Source organism: Eumetopias jubatus, unplaced genomic scaffold (genome assembly GCF_037043125.1).
Source record: "Eumetopias jubatus isolate StellerSeaLion01/CBP00866 unplaced genomic scaffold, mEumJub1_p1.0 scaffold_8, whole genome shotgun sequence".
NCBI classification, from domain to species: domain Eukaryota; kingdom Metazoa; phylum Chordata; class Mammalia; order Carnivora; family Otariidae; genus Eumetopias; species Eumetopias jubatus.
The window spans coordinates 142,365,646-142,385,493 of NW_028274814.1; the positions used below are offsets into that span (position 1 = coordinate 142,365,646).

General features: G+C 49.1%; 2 protein-coding genes and 2 pseudogenes across 2 annotated transcripts; all 4 read right to left on the minus strand.

Annotated features, from left to right (window-relative positions):
• Positions 1-10: 10 nt before the first annotated feature.
• TYMP (thymidine phosphorylase) lies at positions 11-2,657 on the minus strand (the record flags this gene model as incomplete). Its single annotated transcript, XM_088025749.1, is given in 7 exon segments — positions 11-109; positions 200-239; positions 241-332; positions 1,004-1,090; positions 1,483-1,555; positions 2,007-2,194; positions 2,349-2,657. Coding segments are annotated over 7 exon segments (888 nt in total), but the record flags the coding sequence as incomplete, so codon positions are not given.
• Positions 2,658-2,986: 329 nt separating this feature from the next.
• CIMAP1B (ciliary microtubule associated protein 1B) lies at positions 2,987-4,563 on the minus strand. Its single transcript, XM_088025454.1, has 6 exons — positions 4,455-4,563; positions 4,135-4,338; positions 3,762-3,866; positions 3,500-3,621; positions 3,197-3,361; positions 2,987-3,107 (listed from the first exon to the last, which is right to left on the minus strand). Exons 1-6 carry the CDS (start codon positions 4,561-4,563, stop codon positions 3,027-3,029), a joined length of 786 nt encoding a protein of 261 aa, XP_087881580.1. The 3' UTR covers positions 2,987-3,026.
• Positions 4,564-17,236: 12,673 nt separating this feature from the next.
• On the minus strand, positions 17,237-18,545 carry LOC114218295 (BRCA1-A complex subunit Abraxas 1 pseudogene; annotated as a pseudogene).
• A 1,021-nt stretch (positions 18,546-19,566) lies between these two features.
• On the minus strand, positions 19,567-19,848 carry LOC148163832 (signal recognition particle RNA; annotated as a pseudogene).

Below are 19,848 nucleotides of genomic sequence, written 5' to 3' on the forward strand. Positions count from 1 at the left end.
AGCATAGCTCTCAGTCCAGGCCCAGGTCCAGGCTCTGCGCCCGAGCATCCACTCGAAGCAGCCCCGGGGCTGAGCACTCTTCCAGCACCCAAGAGGCTATGGGACCAAACTACCAGAGTTAGGAAGGGGAGACTGAGCTCACATTAGGAGACCCACCCAGACAGAGGCCACACAGGGTCCAGCAGGCACAGGTGCTCACCAGTGCTCTAGCCAGCTCCTGGGCATGGCTAGGGAATACTTGCCCCTCCAAACTTCAAGTCCACCACCAGAGCGGATGGGCTCCCCACCAGCTTTTTTTTTTTTTTTTTTTCCCATCCATTTGACAGGGAAAGAGACAGCGAGAGAGGGAAAACAAGCAGGGGGAGTGGGAGAGGGAGAAGCAGGCTTCCCGTGGAGCAAGGGTGCCCAGTGCGGGGCTCGATCCCAGGACCCCAGAATCACGACCCCAGCCGAAGGCAGACGCCTAACAACTGAGCCACCCAGGCGCCCCTCTCCACCATTTTCTGACCGAGGATGAAGGCTGTGGGGGGAGGCAGAGGGGGCTGGAAGTGATAAGGAGCCTGGAGCTTCCTAGGGGATGTGGGGAATTCTGCCTCTTGGGTCAGTCATGAAAGGTTAAGGACCCTGAACATTGAGGCCAAGTTCCCTATGGGGGAGGGGGCATCAGGTCACCCTCTTGAGTTGGTGGTCAGGCATCTTGTTTTGTTTTTTAAATAATCTCTACACCCTAGGTGGGGCTTGAAACCACGACCCTGGCTTCAAGGGTTGCATGCTCTATCAACTGAGCCAGCCAGGCGCCCCAGTGGTCAGGCATCTTGTGATGAGGGGACACTGACCCTGGGGTTGGTCCAGATCGTCTGTTTTGGGAGAGGTCCCATGGTCCCCTGATGGGGATCTGGACTTTGTGCGGTCAGAGGTCAGGCGTCTTTAATACGCAGGAGGTAGACCCAGAGTCTGGGGTCAGGTTACCTGTGATGACTAGGAGGCGTTAATAGTGGCTGACACCTCTGGCTTCATACAGGAGTCCATCCACAGGAACCAGCCTCCTGCCCTGATCCACAGGACAGCAGCCCACTCCCTCCAGCAGCCCCTACATCTGGCCAAACTCCCCTGCATCGGGACTCCCAGTGACCTTCAGTGACCCCTGCACTGACACTGTCATCAGCAACCATGATGAGTGTCCAAGACTATGACCACAGATTTATGAACAGTTCTGATAAGTCCTCATTAATGACTGGTCTGACCCATCAGGGATATTGACCAATGTCCTATGGCCCATTAATGATTGATTAGAGATGCAACAGTGATTTTGATCAAGTCCCTATTAATGACTCCAATCGAAGTTTCTCTGAAGACAGAAGTTCAATGACCATCAATGGCCCATAAATAACTTAGGTCATTCATCAGGGTTGGATATTGATCAATCAGTGATTCTTCAGAGATTCTGGCCAATATTACTAACAATAACCTAGATCAGTGAGCAGTCAGCCCACCTGAGCTCTGGATGACAGTGAATAGAGAAATCGACTCCAGTTTATCCAAGTTGTGCCCCGCCCTTCAGACCCCATCTCTTGATCATTGGTACCTGCTGGCAGGGGTGCTGAGTGCACTGCACAGCTAGCCCCCTTACTTTCCCTGGTTAGGACTTCAGCTGGAGTTCTAAGCAGTTGTAGTGGATGTGCTGCTGGTGGAGAGGGAATGGGAAAGAAATTGTCCTGATCTGGTATGGGGAGTGATGAGGAGGACTATCCTGAGGGCTCAAGTCTGGGGAACCAAGGAGAGGAACACCCAGTTCTTCCCTTGGGAGTCCTGACTGGGGTACCCAAGGGGCTGGATAACTTGGTCCTGCTATGGGGGCCGATGGGGGGGCACCTAAGTTCTGTCCTGGGGGTGAGAAGCCTGGGTCTGCCTTTGGGGACTCCGTCTAGGCCAGGCTTGAAATTAAAAACTGGCTTTGGGTTGCTAACCTCTTTAAGGTCTGGAGAGGAGGCATCTTCTAACCTTGCGGTCCACAGGCAGCCAGGGCAGGTAAGAGGACCGGGCTGACCTTGTCACCCACTCCCCCTGTGCAATAGTTGTCTGTGAGCTGCTGCCCAGACTTGGCCAGGGCCTGGGTCAGCGCCACTGTCTTCTCCAGGTCCATGCCTGGCAGTGGCATGGCCGTTAGCATGGCCCCGAGGCACGGGATACGGCGCTGTAGCCAACACGATGGGGGTGCTCCCACAGCGGTGGGTTATCCTGGGGTCACTGACAGGGGTGGGGCTCTGTGGGGCCCCCGGGGGCAGGCGGTCTCTGGGGCTGATCTTGGGCTCAGAGGCGCCCATAAGTTCCCGCGCACCAATTTGCACGCCCTGCGCGCTCCCGTCCACAGCGCGCACGAAGCCCCTGAGGTCTCCCTAGCTCGGGCGGCCTGTCTCGTTCAGACAGATCAGCTACGGGAGTCGCTTGGGCTGTGGAGGGCCCTGGCTCCCTGTGGCCCCATCGCTCCGGGCCTGCGGGGTGCGAGACAGCTGGAACCTGCCGCCGCCCTGTGTCCGTGTTTCTGCGGCAGGTGCACTTGTCCCGACGGGATCCGGTTTCTCCCTTTCGTATCCGCACCTCTGTCCTGTGTCTGTGTTGTCCGTGTGCGTGTCTCCGTGTGCGGCTTCCACTTCTCGGGCTCAGAACTTGACCCCGGCCTGTACCTGTCCCGGACAGTGGCCCTCACCGGTCCTGCTTTAGATTCCAGACGCGTTCCGCCGGGCCTGGCCCGCGGCCGCAGGAGGACGGCGGATGGGCCGGGCCGCCCAGACAGGCGGGATTCTGGGCCAATGGCCGCCTCAGGGGGGCGGGACGACCCTGCTCTCTTCTGCCCCGACCAATCACGAAGGCCCCCGGGCGCGCGACTTCCGTGCCTTCCCGGGCCCGAGTATCCCGCCGCGCACGCTCCCCGCCCCGCGCGCCCGCCGCGAACGCAGAGAGGGGGACACGCTGCTGGCTCGGGAAGCTTTAAGCAAACGTCTGTGGGGCTGCGCCCTCCCGGCCGGTCAATCATCTGCATTGGTCAGGACCCGGGCCAGGTAGTCCGAGTGCCGGATCCCGAAGGTCCAGCCGCGAGGCTTCCGGTGCTGCGGGACCAGGAGACATCGCTGACCAGCCAGCCCCGCACCGGGACCCCCCCCCCCCAGGACCCTGACCCTCATCCTCCGCCTCTGACCCTTGGCCCGGGACCCCAGGCCACCTGGTCCACGTTGTAGGCTGCGGGTCCCGGATTCAGGGTGTTGTCTTGGGGGAGTGAAGTCCGCGCCAGCATCGAGAACTGGGGGGCCCGAGACTTGTAGATCCCAGTGTTCACCACGTGGTAGGCGCAGGGGCCCGGGGTCTGTGGGAGGGCGGCAGGGGCGCTGGGTCCGGCCTTCATTCCCCGCTGACTATTGGCCCTCACCTCTTACTTCGTGACCCCCCTGTGGCCCGCCCCTTCGACCCCTATCTACACCCCGCCCGGCAGCCCCTCCCCCACCTTGCTGAGGTCCTCGAAGAAGCTGCCCACTGCGCTGCGGCCATAGATGGAGTAAGTTGGGGCCGAGACTTTACCGATGACGCGCGGACCCAAGAGCGAGGGCACATTGTAGGTCCCAGGGCCTGGGGAGGAGCCAGAGAAGGGTGGGTCTAGGGGTTAGTCTTCGCGGACAGGCCAGGGTGTCCTTGCCGCAGCCTGCAGAGTGGTTCTCCGTCAGGGATGGGAAGGTCCACGGTGCTGGAACGGGCCTTTCTGGTCTCACCTGGGGTCTGCTGCTCCGCAGGGATGCCCCAGTTTCGGGGAGCGATGGTATGCCGAGGCGCAGAGGGGTACGTCGCGTTCCCGGCTCGCTCAGGGAAGTACCTGCCTGCGGGGCGGACCGGGTGTGTGGGCCGGAACCGGTTTGGGGGCGTAGTGGGGACCCGGGTTGGGGGCCTGGGGTTAGGGTGAATCCGAGCCACAATTTGTCAAAGCCCGGTGGGGCTTGGAGTTCTTTTGAGATCCGGATATGGGGGTACCGAATTTGGAGTGGTAGGGTACACGAGGGCGGCTCGGGGCTCAGGTGGGGGCTTCCCGGGTGGGCCTTCCTGGAGGCGGCTCGGTGTTGGGGAGACCGGGGTCCCAGGGGTCCTGACCAGGTCCGGGAGTGAGGCGGGGCGCTGCGTGGCGGGGGCGGCCGTAGATGGAGTAGGCGGGGGTGCCGTCGGGGCCGCGCACGGTCATGCGAGCAGGAACCAGGTGGCCGGGCCCCGGGCCGCAAGAAGTCTGCTGCGTGGGGAGGCGCGCGCCGAAGGAGAAGGCCGGGGCGCGGGGCCGCGACGGGTCGTGCAGGATGTAGCCTGCGGGAGCGTCCCAGCACCACTATGGGTTCCCGTCGCTCCCTGCCCCGGACACAGCCCGCCGTCCCCCCAGACCCCGCTGGCCCCTTCCTTGTATACCCGCCCGACGCCGGTACCGGTGTTCGGTGGCAGCTTGTATTTGGGCCCCGGGCCTCTGTAGAGCGCTGCGATGGGGCCGCGGGGCCGGTGGGGCCGCCAAGGGCCGACCCAGATGTCCGAGCCCATAGCGCACAAGGGTGGGGTGCGCTTACGGCCTGCGGTACCTGTGGACAGAAGGTGGCGGCCCCGGCCCCTCCACCCACAGCTGCCGCAGAACGCACTTCTCCCCTCCAGCTCCTCGCGACTCCGAGGGCGGGGCCCATCGTGTATCCCAGGAGCCGGGAAAACAAACCCGAGCTTTCCCGGCCCTGCGCGGGGGCGGGGGCCCTATCTCCCATCCCCTGCCCCCAAAACGAGTCCAGTAGGGATGTGTGAGCGCACAAAGTTTGGTCTCAATCCTGCGGGAAAGGAGTTCCCTGGGGTCCTGGGGGTCGGGATATTTTAGGGGCATGGGGCAAGGACACCGGGGTGAGGGGGCGGCGTGGGGAACCCGGTGCCCAAAGTTGATGCACTAACCTTTTTTTGTGGCTGCCGGCCGGGAAGGCAAGGTGGGGTACCTGGATTCCCGCCCCCGCCCAGCCCAACTCCCAGACCCCATTGTGTCCAGATCCTGCCTCCTGGCAACGGGGACTGACCTCCCCGTACCCCAACTTGGCTCCGCCCATCCCCCCCCCCCCCCGCACCCTCTGCCGACCCGACTTTTCGTCCTCGGAGTCCAGGGCACTCGCTGGAGCCCTGCAGACTAGGCCTTGGATCGGAGCGTTGGTGCCACCCTTCCCCAGGCTTCAATACATCCATTCCAGAAATGGACGGATCTGCAGAAAAACAAACAAAATATGAGAATAAAGAGAATAAAGAAAATAAATAGTACAGACAGAAAGTTCAATTTAATTTTTATGTGTAGAGAGAACTTTGCATCTATTTAAGCCCACGGAATATTTGCAAAAATAATCTGGGCCACAAAACTAAAAACAAACCTACAAATTGAATAAAGAGTCATAGGACACATATTTGCGCAAAGTCCAAAATAATTTTTTTAAAAAGATTTTATCTAAGGCAGAGAGCGCATGCGTGCGTGTGCACGCAGGCCTGTGAGCTGGGGAAGGGGCAGAAGGAGAGGGAGGGGCAGTGAGTCTCAAGCCGTCTCTGCCCGGCGCCTGAGTGGGAGGTGGGGCTCCATCCCTCCACCCCGGGACCGTGACCTGAGCCAAACCAAGAGTCCTGTGCTGAACCGACTGAGCCTCTCAGGTGCCCGCAAAGTCCAAAAGAAATCTAAGCAAACAATAAAATATTTTTTTTTTTTAAAGATTTATTTATTATTTATTTTGAGAGAGTGAGAATGAGAGAGAGAGAGAGTACATGAGAGGGGGGAGGGTCAGAGGGAGAAGCAGACTCCCTGCTGAGCAGGGAGCCCGATGCAGGACTCGATCCCGGGACTCCAGGATCATGACCTGAGCCAAAGGCAGTGGCTTAACCAGCTGAGCCACCCAGGCGCCCCAATAAAATATTTTTTAAAAGAAACTTAAATACTTAGATATTAAATTCTCTTAAAAACCACTGGATCAAAGGGAAACTCAAATGTGAAGTTACACATTATATGTAAAGCCTTGCAAAGGTAGATCAGATCCCTCATATCCAACTCTATAGGACATAGCTAAAGCTATATAACTTCATTATTAATGAGGAAAAAATTTAAGTATAAAGAAACTTATTATTTATCTTAGAAACAGGAAAAAGAACAATCAAGTAAACCAAAAGAACGTGTCCATTCTCCCGAGCACGCCTGCTTGGCTCCTGGAAGAGGAAGGGGATGAGTGCCCAGTGGTTTGTGGGAATTCTGTTCTTTGGTAAGGGAGCTCTGAGCCCAGTGTGGCATGGAATGAGAACCAACATGGGGATTGCTCGGAGTCACGTCTGGTTCCTCCAAGGGGACCTGAGGGCTGAAAGGGAGAGGCAGGTAGAGGGTGCCTTGTCTGCAGAGAATTTAAAAATAATACAGCCAAAGTTGATCAGCTTTTTATTATTCCGATGAGACCAGCAATTCTAAAGATCAGAGATCAAATACTCCTACTCCACAAATCTTTTGTTGATCAAGTTTTTTTTAAAGATTTTATTTATTTATTTGCGAGAGAGAGAATGAGAGACAGAGAGCACGAGAGGGAAGAGGGTCAGAGGGAGAAGCAGACTCCCCGCCGAGCAGGGAGCCCGATGCGGGACTCGATCCCAGGACTCCAGGATCATGACCTGAGCCGAAGGCAGTCGCCCAACCAACTGAGCCACCCAGGCGCCCCTGTTGATCAAGTTTTTAACAATACTTTGGTTACCGTTGAATTTTAGTAGGGTATATGTAAGTTTCAAATTAGCAGTTTTTATCCCCCATCCTTTAGGAAACATTGTATTCTGTATGGACATTAATTCAGACCCACTACAAGGTTTTCTTAGGAGGCTAAGTGCCTCATGGTTGGGCACTGTGAATGGTTTTTAGAGCTCAAAGGGCAGTTAGTGTCTCCTCTCCCTGAGATAACACGTATTTCTCTCTTTAAGCCTTAGATTTGAGATGAACAGTGACACCAGAGTGGTTGTAACAAGGAAGAAACCACTTCAGTTTTCTCACTTCTGTAATTCTGTGACTGTTTGGAGTGTTTATTTGTGTTTAAAATCTAAAAGCTGTAATAATTTTGTTTGGTGTAAACTTTATTTCATATGTGAAATACCTTACTGAATTTGAATATTTTAAAAACAAAAGTATTTAACAATTGCTAATTTTAATTGCTTATTAAAAGTAAAGAATGAGTCAATAATTAGTGCTGATTATTAGATGATTATTACTGAAAATCATATTGCAGTATAGCAGAGGAGGTGTTGACAAAAGATCCACTCTGGGATCAGATACGCCAGGTTTGTCCACGTAGATGTGGGATCTGTGGGGTGTGATGAGCTGTGGGCTCCTCGGGGCTCCTAGCAGCTTGGCCATCCAGGGACAGCATTTTAGTGGGAATTGGGACCTGAGCGGGCAGTCCCAGGGCCAGTGCCCACCCTTGTGCCCCAGGACTCTCTCCACCAGGTGGAGCAGCAGCTGTGAAAAGACAGAGTCAGAGAAGGAGGAGCTCCCAGAATGTGGGCAGAAAGTGAGGACTGGGGGCAGGACTGCATGCCTGGGGTAGTGGACAGTGATAGGACATGGTTTTTCAGCCAATGAATGCTTTGTTTCACTCCTCCCATGGAAACAGCTTGATTTCTACCCAAGATATATGGATGGTGCATCCTGCCAAAAGGAAAAAGCCAGCCTATGCAGAAAGACACACAGCCACAAGCAGAATGCCCCTTGATGCTTGTCCTAGCCCAGAATGGGCTTGTCTTTCGTACATGGTTCTGTGCCTGCCCCAGGTCAGCAGGGACAGTGCTTCCTGTGTGAGGGCTGTATGATGTCATGTGATTTATTTAACCAGTGCTCATACTTAGGTTGGTCCTGCAGCTTTAAGACTGTAATCCCAGGTACTATGAATGCCACTAAATAAATCTTCATAAGTTTCCCCAAATACTCTTCTTCTTCTTTTTTTTTTTTTTTAAAGATTTTATTTATTTAACAGAGAGAGACACAGCGAGAGAGGGAGCACAAGCAGGGGGAGTGGGAGAGGGAGAAGCAGGCTTCCTGCTGAGCAGGGAGCCTGATGCCGGGCTCGATCCCAGGACCCTGGGATCATGACCTGAGCCGAAGGCAGACGCTTAACGACCGAGCCACCCAGGTGCCCCTATTGTTTTTTTAAAAGATTTTATTTTGGGGGCGCCTGGCGGGCTCAGTCAGTTAAGTGTCCAACTTTCGATTTCATCTGAGGTCATGATCTCAGGGTCGGGAGATCGAGCCCTGTGTTGGCTCTGCACTCAGGGGCGAGTCTGCTGGAGATTCTCTCTCCCTCTACCCCTCCCCCCTCCAAAAGAAATAAATCTTAAAAAAAAGATTTTATTTTTAAGTAATCTGTATACCCAACGTGGGGCTCAAACTCATGATCCTGAGATCAAGAGTCACACGCTCTACTGACTGAGCCAGCCAGGCGTCCAGGATGTCTTTGTTACATATCTTAACTTTTTTGGGGGTCGTGTTTTCCAGATTTGTTATTTTTCTTTCTATTTTGTTATTGGTAATTTTTTCTGTACAGAAGAATGACATTTTTATACAGTCCCATGTGTCAAACATTTCTCTCGGGGCTTCTAGCATGGTGGCACAGGGAGAGCACCATTCTGTTGTTTATTCAAGCATGCACACGCACACACGCACACATGTCTATGATTTCAAAGTTTTCATCATTTGGGATTTATTCTGTGTATAGTATGAAGGAAGAATATACTTTATCCTTCCCTCCTCCAATACCATTTATCAAAAAAAAAATCGTTTCCCCGATTATTTGGAATGCTAACTTGGTCATATTCTAAGCTTGCATAGATTTGTTTCTGGGCTCTACATTCCTGTCTATTCCTGTACCAATGCTGTAATGTTTTATTATGGCTTTCTAGTGCCTTTTTTAAAGATTTTATTTATTTATTTGAGAGAGAGAGAATGATAGAGAGCACGAGAGGGAAGAGGATCAGAGGGAGAAGCAGACTCCCCGCTGAGCAGGGAACCCGATGCGGGACTCGATCCAGGGATTCCAGGATCATGACCTGAGCCGAAGGCAGTCGCTTAACCGACTGAGCCACCCAGGTGCCCTTTCTAGTGCCTTTTGACTTCTGATGGGGCAAGTCCCTTCTCTTTTGGCTTCCTTTCCAAAATTACTTGGATTAATTTTAGACTTTTTTTTTTCTAGGTGAATTTCTGAATGAGTTGCAATTGGCTGGAATTGTACTGTGTAGATTACTTTGGGGAAGATGGTCTAGGTCATGGTTTTGCGTTTCCAGTTGAGGAACAGGTTATATTTCTGTAGGTCCAGGTTGGATCTGTTTTGATGGAGAGAGAGAGGGTGGTTGGAGGTATTATTTTGGAGGTAAAACTGACCTGCTTTGCTAATGTATTGGCCATAGAGATGAAGGGAAGGTGGGGATTGCACGTTGCTTTTTGGCTTGATGGGCCGAGCAGTGTGCAGCTGTGTCTACCTCCGCCCAGCCCCAAACCCGCCCTATGCTCTGCCCTGACCTTGGAGGGGCCCCTCGCGTGGCCTCCCTTTTGCCAACTGCTGTGGTGTTAGGTTTTGTCCATAGAGGGTGCTGGAGGGACACGCCGGGACTGGCCTGGAGAAGGGCCTTCATCCTCGTGCTGGGGGGCGGCGGTTTGGTGCAGGGGCCAGGGTCCGATGGCAGGAGGTAGGAAGCTGTCACCTGAGCAGCGCTCCCAGGCCGGGGCTTCCATCACCTCCTCTCAAGTTTCTCCGCCCCGCGGCAGCTGCTCCCACACCCCAGCTCAGCCTCGCCCGCCCAGGCCGGGCCACCTGTGCCAGCCCGCCCTTAGGGGCGGGGCTCTTCCGAGTCCAGGTTCTTCCCTCCCTCAGCCCTGCGGCTCTAGTGTGGCACAGGTCCACCTACACGCTGATTTCTTTTTTGATAAATACAGTACAGTATTGTAAATGTATTTTCTTTTTTTTAAAATTTGTTTATTCATTTGAGAGAGAGGGAGAAAGTGGAGGGAGGGGCAGAGAGGAGAAGCTGACCCTACGCTGAGCAGGGAGCCCGACGCGGGGCTCCATCCCTGGACCCCGGGATCATGACCTGAGCCCAAGGCGGACGCTTCACCCACCGAGGCACCCAGGCGCCCCAACAATTTTTTATGTTATTTTTTTCCCCGGGTCGCATTACTGGTGTGGTTTTTACTCTCCTGACCGAAACGGAATTCATAGGTATGGATGGAGATGTCATTGACTGAGCTGAAGATGATGGAGAGCAGGGCAGTTTGGGTGGATGTATCAATCGGGGTTCACTGCAGAAAACAGAAGCCATTGTGAAGTATTAAAGGCAGACGGTGATTTATTACAGGGAATATTGCAATGTCATCAGATGTGCTGGTGGTGTAGGAACTGCGAGGTGGCCCCTTGAGTTTGAGAGACTAGGGTAGCTGGGATTGGGAGGCCAGGAACCTGGGACCTTGAATTTGTCCCCTGCCAGCTCTGTGATGCCCCCTATTGGCAGCCCTGTCTGTGGCTATCTCACGTGGGGAAGTTCAACGATTCCACTTGATGTAGGAAAGACGTTAGGGTTCAAAGCCCATGGCCAAGAAAGAATTCTTGAGATGTCTTTGGTGCAAAAAGTGGTTTTATTAAGGCATGAGGACAGGACCTGTGGGCAGAAAGAGCCACACTGGGGTCATGAGGAGTGGCCCCTTAAATGCTTTAAAGTTGGGAGGGGGTTAGGAAGAGCATAAGTCTCTAAGGAATTTTGGAAGCAAGGTTTCCAGGACCTTGAGGGGGCTAACAATTGTTGGGAAAAAGTCATTTATTACCGTCTAGTAAAACCTGAGTCATGAGACCCTTCAGATGTATATCGGTGGGCCATATGCTTGAGAGATGATTGCCAACACCTATCTTGGGGGGTTTAGAGATAAAGGAGGTTTCCAAAGGAATTTTTATATGTTAAAGTAGACTTACAGGATCCTGGTGGGGAGTGGTGGTGGTGGCTAGGATTGCCTTTTGCCCTTAGCAAAGTGTCAACATCGAGGCAGTTGAGTCCCTAGAGGAAGGTCACTCTGCCTGTTTCAAGGACTTGTCAATGGGCTGTAAGTAGTAAGGAAATTTAATAATTTCTCTTCTGCCTTTGTTTCCCATGTCACACTCAGAAGTCCCACTGTAAGGGAGTCTGAACAATGTAGTGTTTAGCTTTTTGGTTCTAAAATACAGGAAAATAAATAGAAGCAGCTGATGAGAATGGAGGTTGAATGCAGTTGGCCATATCCAGATTATGTGGAAAATCAAAAGTCTAGTTTTGAGCATCTGAGGCTCCCATTAACACCTGAAGTGAATGTGTTAAGTGGGTAGACACACTCACCTGGGGCTCCATGGGGAAGTCGAGGTTGGAAACAGGCCTGGGAAATGTCAGCAAGCCATGGGAATGGATCCCTTCGGGTAGGACCACTAAGTCCAGCCTACCCGCACTTACTATTTCCTACGACTGCTTTCATGCTATGATAACACAGCAGAGACCATATGACCTGCAAAGGCAAAAGTAGTTCTTGTCTGGCTCTTTACAAAAATAGACATTGCGGACCCCTGACTTGGAGTGGACGTGGGTGAGGAAGAGCAGAAGGAGCACTGAGTTCTTAGGTACTGCAGTTGTCCCGGGCTAGAGATTTGGCAGAAGTGAGTCCTGGATACATAATTCATAAGGAAGTGACAGTCTCCTGGGCTCAGCTCTAAGGCCACATCTCGGCTAACAATTTCAAGAGCCATTAGGTGGTGGGACACTCGGTGAGCACACTTCTCAAGGTTCTAGAGTCCTCATGGGTAATGGTCATGTGAGCAGAACAATGTTTTGCCCTCCAGAGTGAGATCCTGTCAGATTGTGGGAAGACAGCTCCAACCACATTACCTTGACATCAGCTCCCACATAAGTACCTTACGTGGTTGTAAAAAAGGCCGTTCATGATGAGCATCACTTAGATCTACACCTCTGCTCCTGGTGTAATCTCTCTCTCTCTTTTTTTTTAAAGATTTTATTTATTTATTTGCGAGAGAGAGAATGAGAGACAGAGAGCACGAGAGGGAAGAGGGTCAGAGGGAGAAGCAGACTCCCCGCTGAGCAGGGAGCCCGATGTGGGACTCGATCCCAGGACTCCAGGATCATGACCTGAGCCGAAGGCAGTCACCCAACCAACTGAGCCACCCAGGCGCCCCTGGTGTAATCTCTTTTTATGTCCCTGGGACCATCGAGCTGTCCTGCCCACCTGAGGCCTCATTCACGTGGAGCAGGGACCACACAGGGGTCATTGTCGTCTGCAAGGCTTGAGAGGGATCTAGCTCAAGGCCTGGCCAGGCCCACAACAGACCTGCACCCACGTTTGGCTGCGAGAAAGAGGAGGGAGCAGTAACCAGTGAGGGGGTCACACTGGCCAGGTGTTTAATATTGGGGAGAAATTGAGGAAGGCCATGTCTTGAAGTGAATGAAATGGAACCGTTGATGAGGAAAACAGCTAAACTCTTGCATGAAAAAAACAGAGTGTGGAGAAAGGCACAAGTGCAGTGTGCAAACATGCGAACTCGGGAACAGTGCCCCGATGACTCAAAACTAGCTCATGTGCTACGCGCACTTTAGAGTCATGTTGTGCCAGGTTCAAACGTTCAGCATCTGAACCTCAGTAGAGAGTGGTCAAGGCTGGAATGTGAGCGGGAGGCCCAGGACGCCGCCTAGAAGAAGCCTCTCGAAGCACAGGGAAAAACCAAGAGATGGGAGTCGTGAGGAAAAAAGATGAGCAACTTGGAGGAGAACAAGGGAAGGCTGGTACAGCGGCCACTCCTGAATCAAAACTAGAATTGCCGGAGAAGGCTGAGTCTGGTCAGCAAGGAGCTCCCTGAATGCCAGGCCAGCCTGATGGGAAAAGGCAAGGATCTCCCTCCTCCTCCTCCTCCTCCTCCTCCTCCTCCTGCTCCTCCTGTCCCTTGCCCATTTTGATTCTAAGATAAAGATGTCCTAGGGGTGCCTGGCTGGGTGGGTAGAGCAAGCGACTCTTGATCTCAGGGTCCCGAGTTCGAGTCCCACATTGGGTGGAGAGATTACTTAAAAAGAGATCCTACAAGCTTCTAGGAAGAAAACCCAACTTAACCTACAAAAGGCAAGATCAGACTGGCATCAGGTGTGTAGTCTTCAACACTGAGAGAAGATCACTGTAGGAAGAAAGGCAGCCAGGAACCCATGGCTTAGTGAGAACGGCCCCCACCTGTCCGAGCATGGCACAGCGCTGGGATGTGCCAGGAGTCAGTAACAGAGCATCCAGGTGAGGGAAATAGTAGGAAAAGATTGCAAACCAACAGTAAACACACCAGAACCTAACCCCAACATGGGAGCAAAAAGAAATACTGAGCAAGGAATCTCTCCATCCCTACACACATGACGGAAATGAGACAGAGAGACAGAGACGGAGAGAGACACAGAGACACACACACACACACACACACACACACAGAGAAACTCAGAGAGACAGAGAGACACAGAGAAAGGGAGAGAGACAGAGAGGTAGAGAGGGAGGGAGTGGGAGGGAGAGAGAGAGGTTCTAATAAAGTTTAAACTATTTTAGCAGAACAGATGCTTGGGAGAAGTAAAATCCTTCCAAATTTCTCATGGGGATCGGGAGACAGGGAGAGGAAAGGGACAGAGAAATTATTCTAGAGTTTTTGTCTTGTGGAGGGATCTTGTTGGGAGAACATACTAGACATTTTGTTTGTACCCAGTGGTGGAATAGTGAGTGTCTGGATTAAGAAGGCAGGGAAGGAAAATGTGCAGCAGTGGAATAGAAAAGTATTGGAGAGTTTCCAAATGAAAAAGCCAGAAAACGGACAGAATAGCAAAAACAAACTAAAAACCCCATCCCCCCCACCCCCCATGGAGGAGGTGAGGAGAGGAAAAACACTGTAAAAATTAGAAACAAAGTAAAATTTAAGGAATAAAATAAATGCATTCTTACAATAATGTGAGTGGGCTGCAGGTGCTGATGTGGTCCTGGGAGTGGAGCAAGAAAAGGGAAGAGGAAAAGTCTACTGACGACCACATAGCCAGTTGCATTTGTGCACCCGTAGAGTGGTGCATTTCTGTGGGAATGTGTATACTTCAAGTTGTTTGAAGTATATGTAAAGAAAACACATGTCGGGGCGCCTGGGTGGCTCAGTCGTAAACGTCTTCCTTCGGCTCACGTCATGATCCCAGGGTCCTGGGATCGAGCCCCACGTCTGGCTCCCCGCTCCGCGGGAAGCCTGCTTCTCCCTCTCCCTCTCCCCCTGCTTGTGTTCCCTCTCTCGCTGTGTCTCTCTCTGTCAAATAAATAAATAAAATCTTTATTAAAAAAAAGGAAAACACATTTCTCAGCTGTCACTTCTTGATTTATTTATTTATTAAATATTGGTTGTTGATGGTAGCAATTAGACTAGTGACTTTTTTTAATTTTTAAAAAAGACTTTATCTATTTGAGAGTGAGCAAGAGAGAGAGAGCAGGAGCAGGGGGAGGGGGACGAGGAGGGGGAAGGGCAGCTCCTGCTGAGCATGGAGACTGATGTGGGGCTCGATCCCAGGACTTTGGGACCATGACCTGAACCAAAGGCAGACACTTAACCGACTGAGCCACCCAGGTGCCCCAGCCTAGTGACTCTTAATGGAATTTCTACGTTGTTGAGACATGGGTCTAGACATTCCTTCCCTCTTCAGGGGCTGTGTTGAGAACAGACCCACCTGGATTGAGCCAGTCTGGCAAGAGATAGCATCCACATTCTGTCACCAGGCTCCTCACATGTGCACCATCATTCTCTATGCGTGCACTCCTGAGGGCTGTTCCTGGGCTCGGAAATTCTTTGATTCATTTCTTGTCACTTGGAGAAACTAGATATGACTAGTCCCTCTCTGGAGAACCCAGAAATATATAATGTGATGAGTGCTCCTGGTCACCCTTACTGTTGGGATCTGACATGATGCCTTCAGAACATCTACAACTGGTCTTTGCTGCAGAATAATGACAGTTTGGGGAGTGTTTATAATATTTACCATGTTAACCATTTTGTAAGGGCACAATTCAATGGCATTAAATACATTCACAATGCTGTGTACCCATCACCACTATCTATACCCAAGACTTTCTCATCTTTGCCAACATAAACTCTGTACTCATTAAACAAAAACTGCTTCTCCTCATCTCCCAGACCCTGGTAACCTCTAATCTACTGTCTGTCTCTATGAATCTGACCACTCCAGGTGCCTCATATAATTGAAACATACAATATCTGTCCTTTGTGTCTGGCTTATTGCACTCAGTATAATGTTAACTATATAAGTGGATATTTGGGCTGTTTCTTCCTTTTGGCTATCATGAATAGTGCTGCTATGAACATGTGTGTGCACATGCTTATTTGAGTATCTGTTTTTAATTTTTAGGTATATACCAAACTGGTAGGTCATATGGTAATTCTGTGTTTAGCTTTTTGAAAACCTAACAAATTGTTTTCCACAGTGGCTGAACCATTTACATTCTCACCAGCAATATATGAGAGTCCTAGTTTCTCCATATCTGTGCCAACACTTTTATTTTCTCTCTTTCATTTATAGCCATCCTAGTGGATGTGAAGTGGTACCTCATTGTGTTTTTTTTTTTTAAGATTTTATTTATTTATTTGAGACAGAGAGCGTGAGAGGGAGGAGGGTGAGAAGGAGAAGCAGACTCTCTGGCTGAGCAGGGAGCCCGATGTGGGACTCGATCCCGGGACTCCAGGATCATGACCTGAGCCGAAGGCAGTCGCTTAACCAACTGAGCCACCCAGGCGCCCCTCTCATTGTGGTTTTGATTTGCATTTCCCTAATGATATTGAGGATCTTTTCATGTGCTTGCTGGTCATTTACATATCTTCTTTGGAGAAATACCTATTCAGGATCCTTGCCTATTTAAAAAAATGGGTTGTTGTCTTTTTGTTGTTGGGTTGTAAGTGTTCTTTATATATTCTGGATACTAGATCCTGATCAGAAATATTATTTGAAAATATTTTCACCTATTCTGCAAGTTGTCATTTTCTTGATAATGTCCTTTGATGCATAGAAGTTTTACATTTCATTGCAGTCTAGTCTGTCTATGTTTTCTTTTGTTGCTCATTTTTTCAAAAGACTGACTTATTTTATTTGAGAGAGAGAGTGAGCATGAGCAGGAGGGGCAGAGTGAGAGGGAGAGAATCCTCAGGCAGACTCCCCCTGAGTGTGGACCCCTGATGCGGGGCTTGATCCCAGGACCCTGAGATCATGATCTGAGCCAAAATCAAGAGTTGGATGCTCAACCAACTGAGCCACCCAGGCACCCCCTTTTTTGCTCATTTTTATTGATGTTGTATCTAAGAATCCATTGTCAAAACTAAGGTCATGAATGTTTATTCCTATGTTTTCTTCTAAGAGTTTTATGGTTTTAGCATTTATACTTAGATTGCTGATCCATTTGAAGTTAATTTTTGTATACAGTGTGAGGTAGGGGTCCAACTTCATTCTTCTGCATGTGGATATCCAGCTATCCTAGCACTATTTATCAATGAGACTATTCTCTGTCCGTTGAATGGCCTTTGCACCCTTACCAAAAAATCAACTAACCATAGATGCATGGATTTATTTCTAGACTTTCATTTCTATTCCATTGGTCTGTATGTCCATCCTTGTGCCAGTACCACACTGTTCTGAATGCTGTAGAATTGTACTAAGTTTTTTTAAATTTGAACTCCAAATTATTCATTTAAACAATGAATAAGTTTTCAATGCCTAATACTGCATGTTGTCCAGGATTTTATCTGGCAACCCTAGCCATTTATTGTAACTTAAGGAGCAGGAATTACTGTGCCTTAGATAAAAATGAAATACATTTCATATTTTAGACATCTTTTTTTCTATTGTGAAAATAAGGTTAGTCTTTCTTTTCCAATTCTAAAGAATGCTACAGAAGTTTAAAAGAGTACCATTTAAGCTTTTCCCTCAACAAAAAAAGGGGGGGGCGCCTGGCTGGTTCAGTTGGTGGAACATACGACTCTTGATCTTGGGGTTGTGGGTTCAAGCTCCATGTTGGGTATAGGAATTACTTAAAATCTTTAACAAAGGAGGGGGACAAAAAAAGGTATGGTTTTAAAATAAAGTGCTTTAAAAAATAAATGTACTAGAACTTATGTATTACTGCAAAATACCTGAACATAGTAAAAACAATACAAATGGCTTTACCCTTCAGCCAATTAAAAATGTCCTTTTGGCCTAAAATGATCAAAATGTAGGAGACTGTGGATATTCACCACAACCCTTCATTTTTTCAATGTCTTCATCTGTTTCGGGGCTGCTCATTGTGGATGCTTTTTCTTGATTACTACTATCAGTATCTGTTTTAGATGGTTTGTTTTGTATCTCTAACGGCCGTGACTTCTTGAATTGCCATCCATCATCGGTATCTAAAGCTTTACGTTTAATCATCTGAGGCGCACCACTAGCTGGACTAGCTTCAGGAATGTCAGTGTATTCTACCATTAAGGTCAGGTTGTCTATCACATTGAGCTGGTGGTTGGCAGTACAACTACTTTTAGAAATATACCTATTTTTCAAGGAGATAACACATGAATGAAGAAATTCATGATCTGGAAAAAAGGTCCGTAAAGCTTGACAAAGAAAAATGTTCTCCTGAGGGTCTTTTTCGATGTTCTCTCGTGCTGCTTGAATTTGTGCCTGTTTTCTTTTTTTAATTTCCCATTTCAATCTGGTTACGTCCTTTAGTAGTTTCTCTACCGCTCGCTCACTGTGTTCTACTTTCTTGCATATACTCTTTAATTCCTCTTGTAAAGAAGCATACATTTCATTTATTTTATCCATCTTCTGTAAAAAATTCAGAGCTGTATGTTTTTACTGCTCGGCTAAAACCAGTGGACTCACAGGAACCTGACATGGTTTTATAACCCCGTTGTTCGGACATGGCCAGATTGGCCACCACTAATGGTAACCTGTGAAAAAGTCCCTTCTGAGGTTTATATAAGGCATGCTCCAGCCGATGAGTAGAGCAGCTTTCCGTTATGATACTTGGTGTTAACAGTAGAAAAACAAGTTCCCGGCTTGAAAGATGATTTTGTAAGTTTTTGTGAAGCAGCCTCTCTCTAAATGTCATGATCTGGTCTGAATGACGTCGGAATTTGTACCAACCAACCACAGCCTTTTTGACACTTGATAATATTTTCTTCAGGGCTTGCTCATTTAGTTCACCAGAAAAATTATAAAAGCTGAAAAGCTGATAGCATGGAATATATTTCTGGATGTCAATTGTATAAATAACTTCAACATCATCCATTTGGGAATCAGTAATATTATTCTTGGCTTCACCTTTCACTTCCCCAAGAAGAAAACCTTCCGTGTCCGAGTCCGTGTTGAGGTGCTGGAAAGCGAGTGTGCCGAGCACGCAGCCGGAGAGCACCGCGGCCCGTGCTCTCGCCCTCCATGCTTCCTCAAGCGAAGCGCCGCGACAGGGTGCCTGTACTAAGTTTTGAAGTTGGAAACTGTGAGTTCTCTACTTTTGTTCTCTTTCAAGTTTTGTTTTGTTTTGTTTTTTGTTTGTTTGTTTGTGTTTTTTTTGGCTATTTGAGGCCTCTTGTAATTCCACATGTATTTGAGGGTTGGTTTTGCCATTTCTACAAAAGGGGGCATTGGAATTTTGATAGAGGTTGCATTGAATCTGTAGATCACTGTAGATAGTATTGACATCTTAGCAATAGTAAGTCTTACAATCCATGAACATATTTAGGTCTTTAATTTCTTTCAGCAGTGTTTGTAGTTTTCAGCATACGAGTGTGTCACCTCCTTGGTTAGATTTATTCCCAAGTATTTAATTATTTTAAATAGTATTGTAAATGGAACTGCTTTCTTAATTTCCTTTTCAGATTGTTTGTTGCTGGTGTGTAGAAACACAACTGATTTTTGTGTGTTGTTCTTGTATATTGCAATTTTGCTGAAAAATTTTTTACTACCTTTATTTGCTTTCTTTTGATTCTTTGGGATTATCTGTGTATATATAAGATCATATCATCTGTGAATAGAGAGTTTTGCCTCTTCCTTTTGAATCTGGGTGGCTTTTTATTTGTTTTTATTCACTAATAGCTCTGGCTAGTACTTCTGGTATTGAATAGCAGCAGTGAAAGCAGGCATTCTTTCCTTGTTTCTGATCGTAGGTGGAGGGAACATTTTCAGTCTTTCACCATTGAGTATGATGTTAGCTGTGGGTTTTTCTTCAATTTCCTTTATCATGTTGAGGTATTTTCTTTTGATTCCTAGTTTTCTGAGTGTTTTTTATCATGAAAGGATATTGGATTTTGTCAAGTGCTTTTTCTGTGTCAGTTGAGATGATCATGTATTTTTTCCCCTTTGTTCTATTTACATTAATGTAGTCTAATAGTTAATGTATTCTAATCAATGTATTACACTGATTGATTTTCTTTTGTTGAACCACCCTTGCATTCCTGGCATAAATCCTATTTGGTCATGGTATATAATCTTTTTAATATGGATTATTGGATCAGTTTGCTAGTATTTTCTTGACCTGCTCCGTTTCCGACCTGGGCTGGTTCACCCCTCCTTAGGCAACCTGGTGGTCCCCCGCTCCCGGGAGGTCACCATATTGATGCCAAACTTAGTGCGGACACCCAATCGGCATAGTGCACTACAGCCCAGAACTCCTGGGCTCAAGCGATCCTCCTGCCTCAGCCTCCCGAGTAGCTGGGACTACAGGCGCATGCCTCTGCGCCTGGC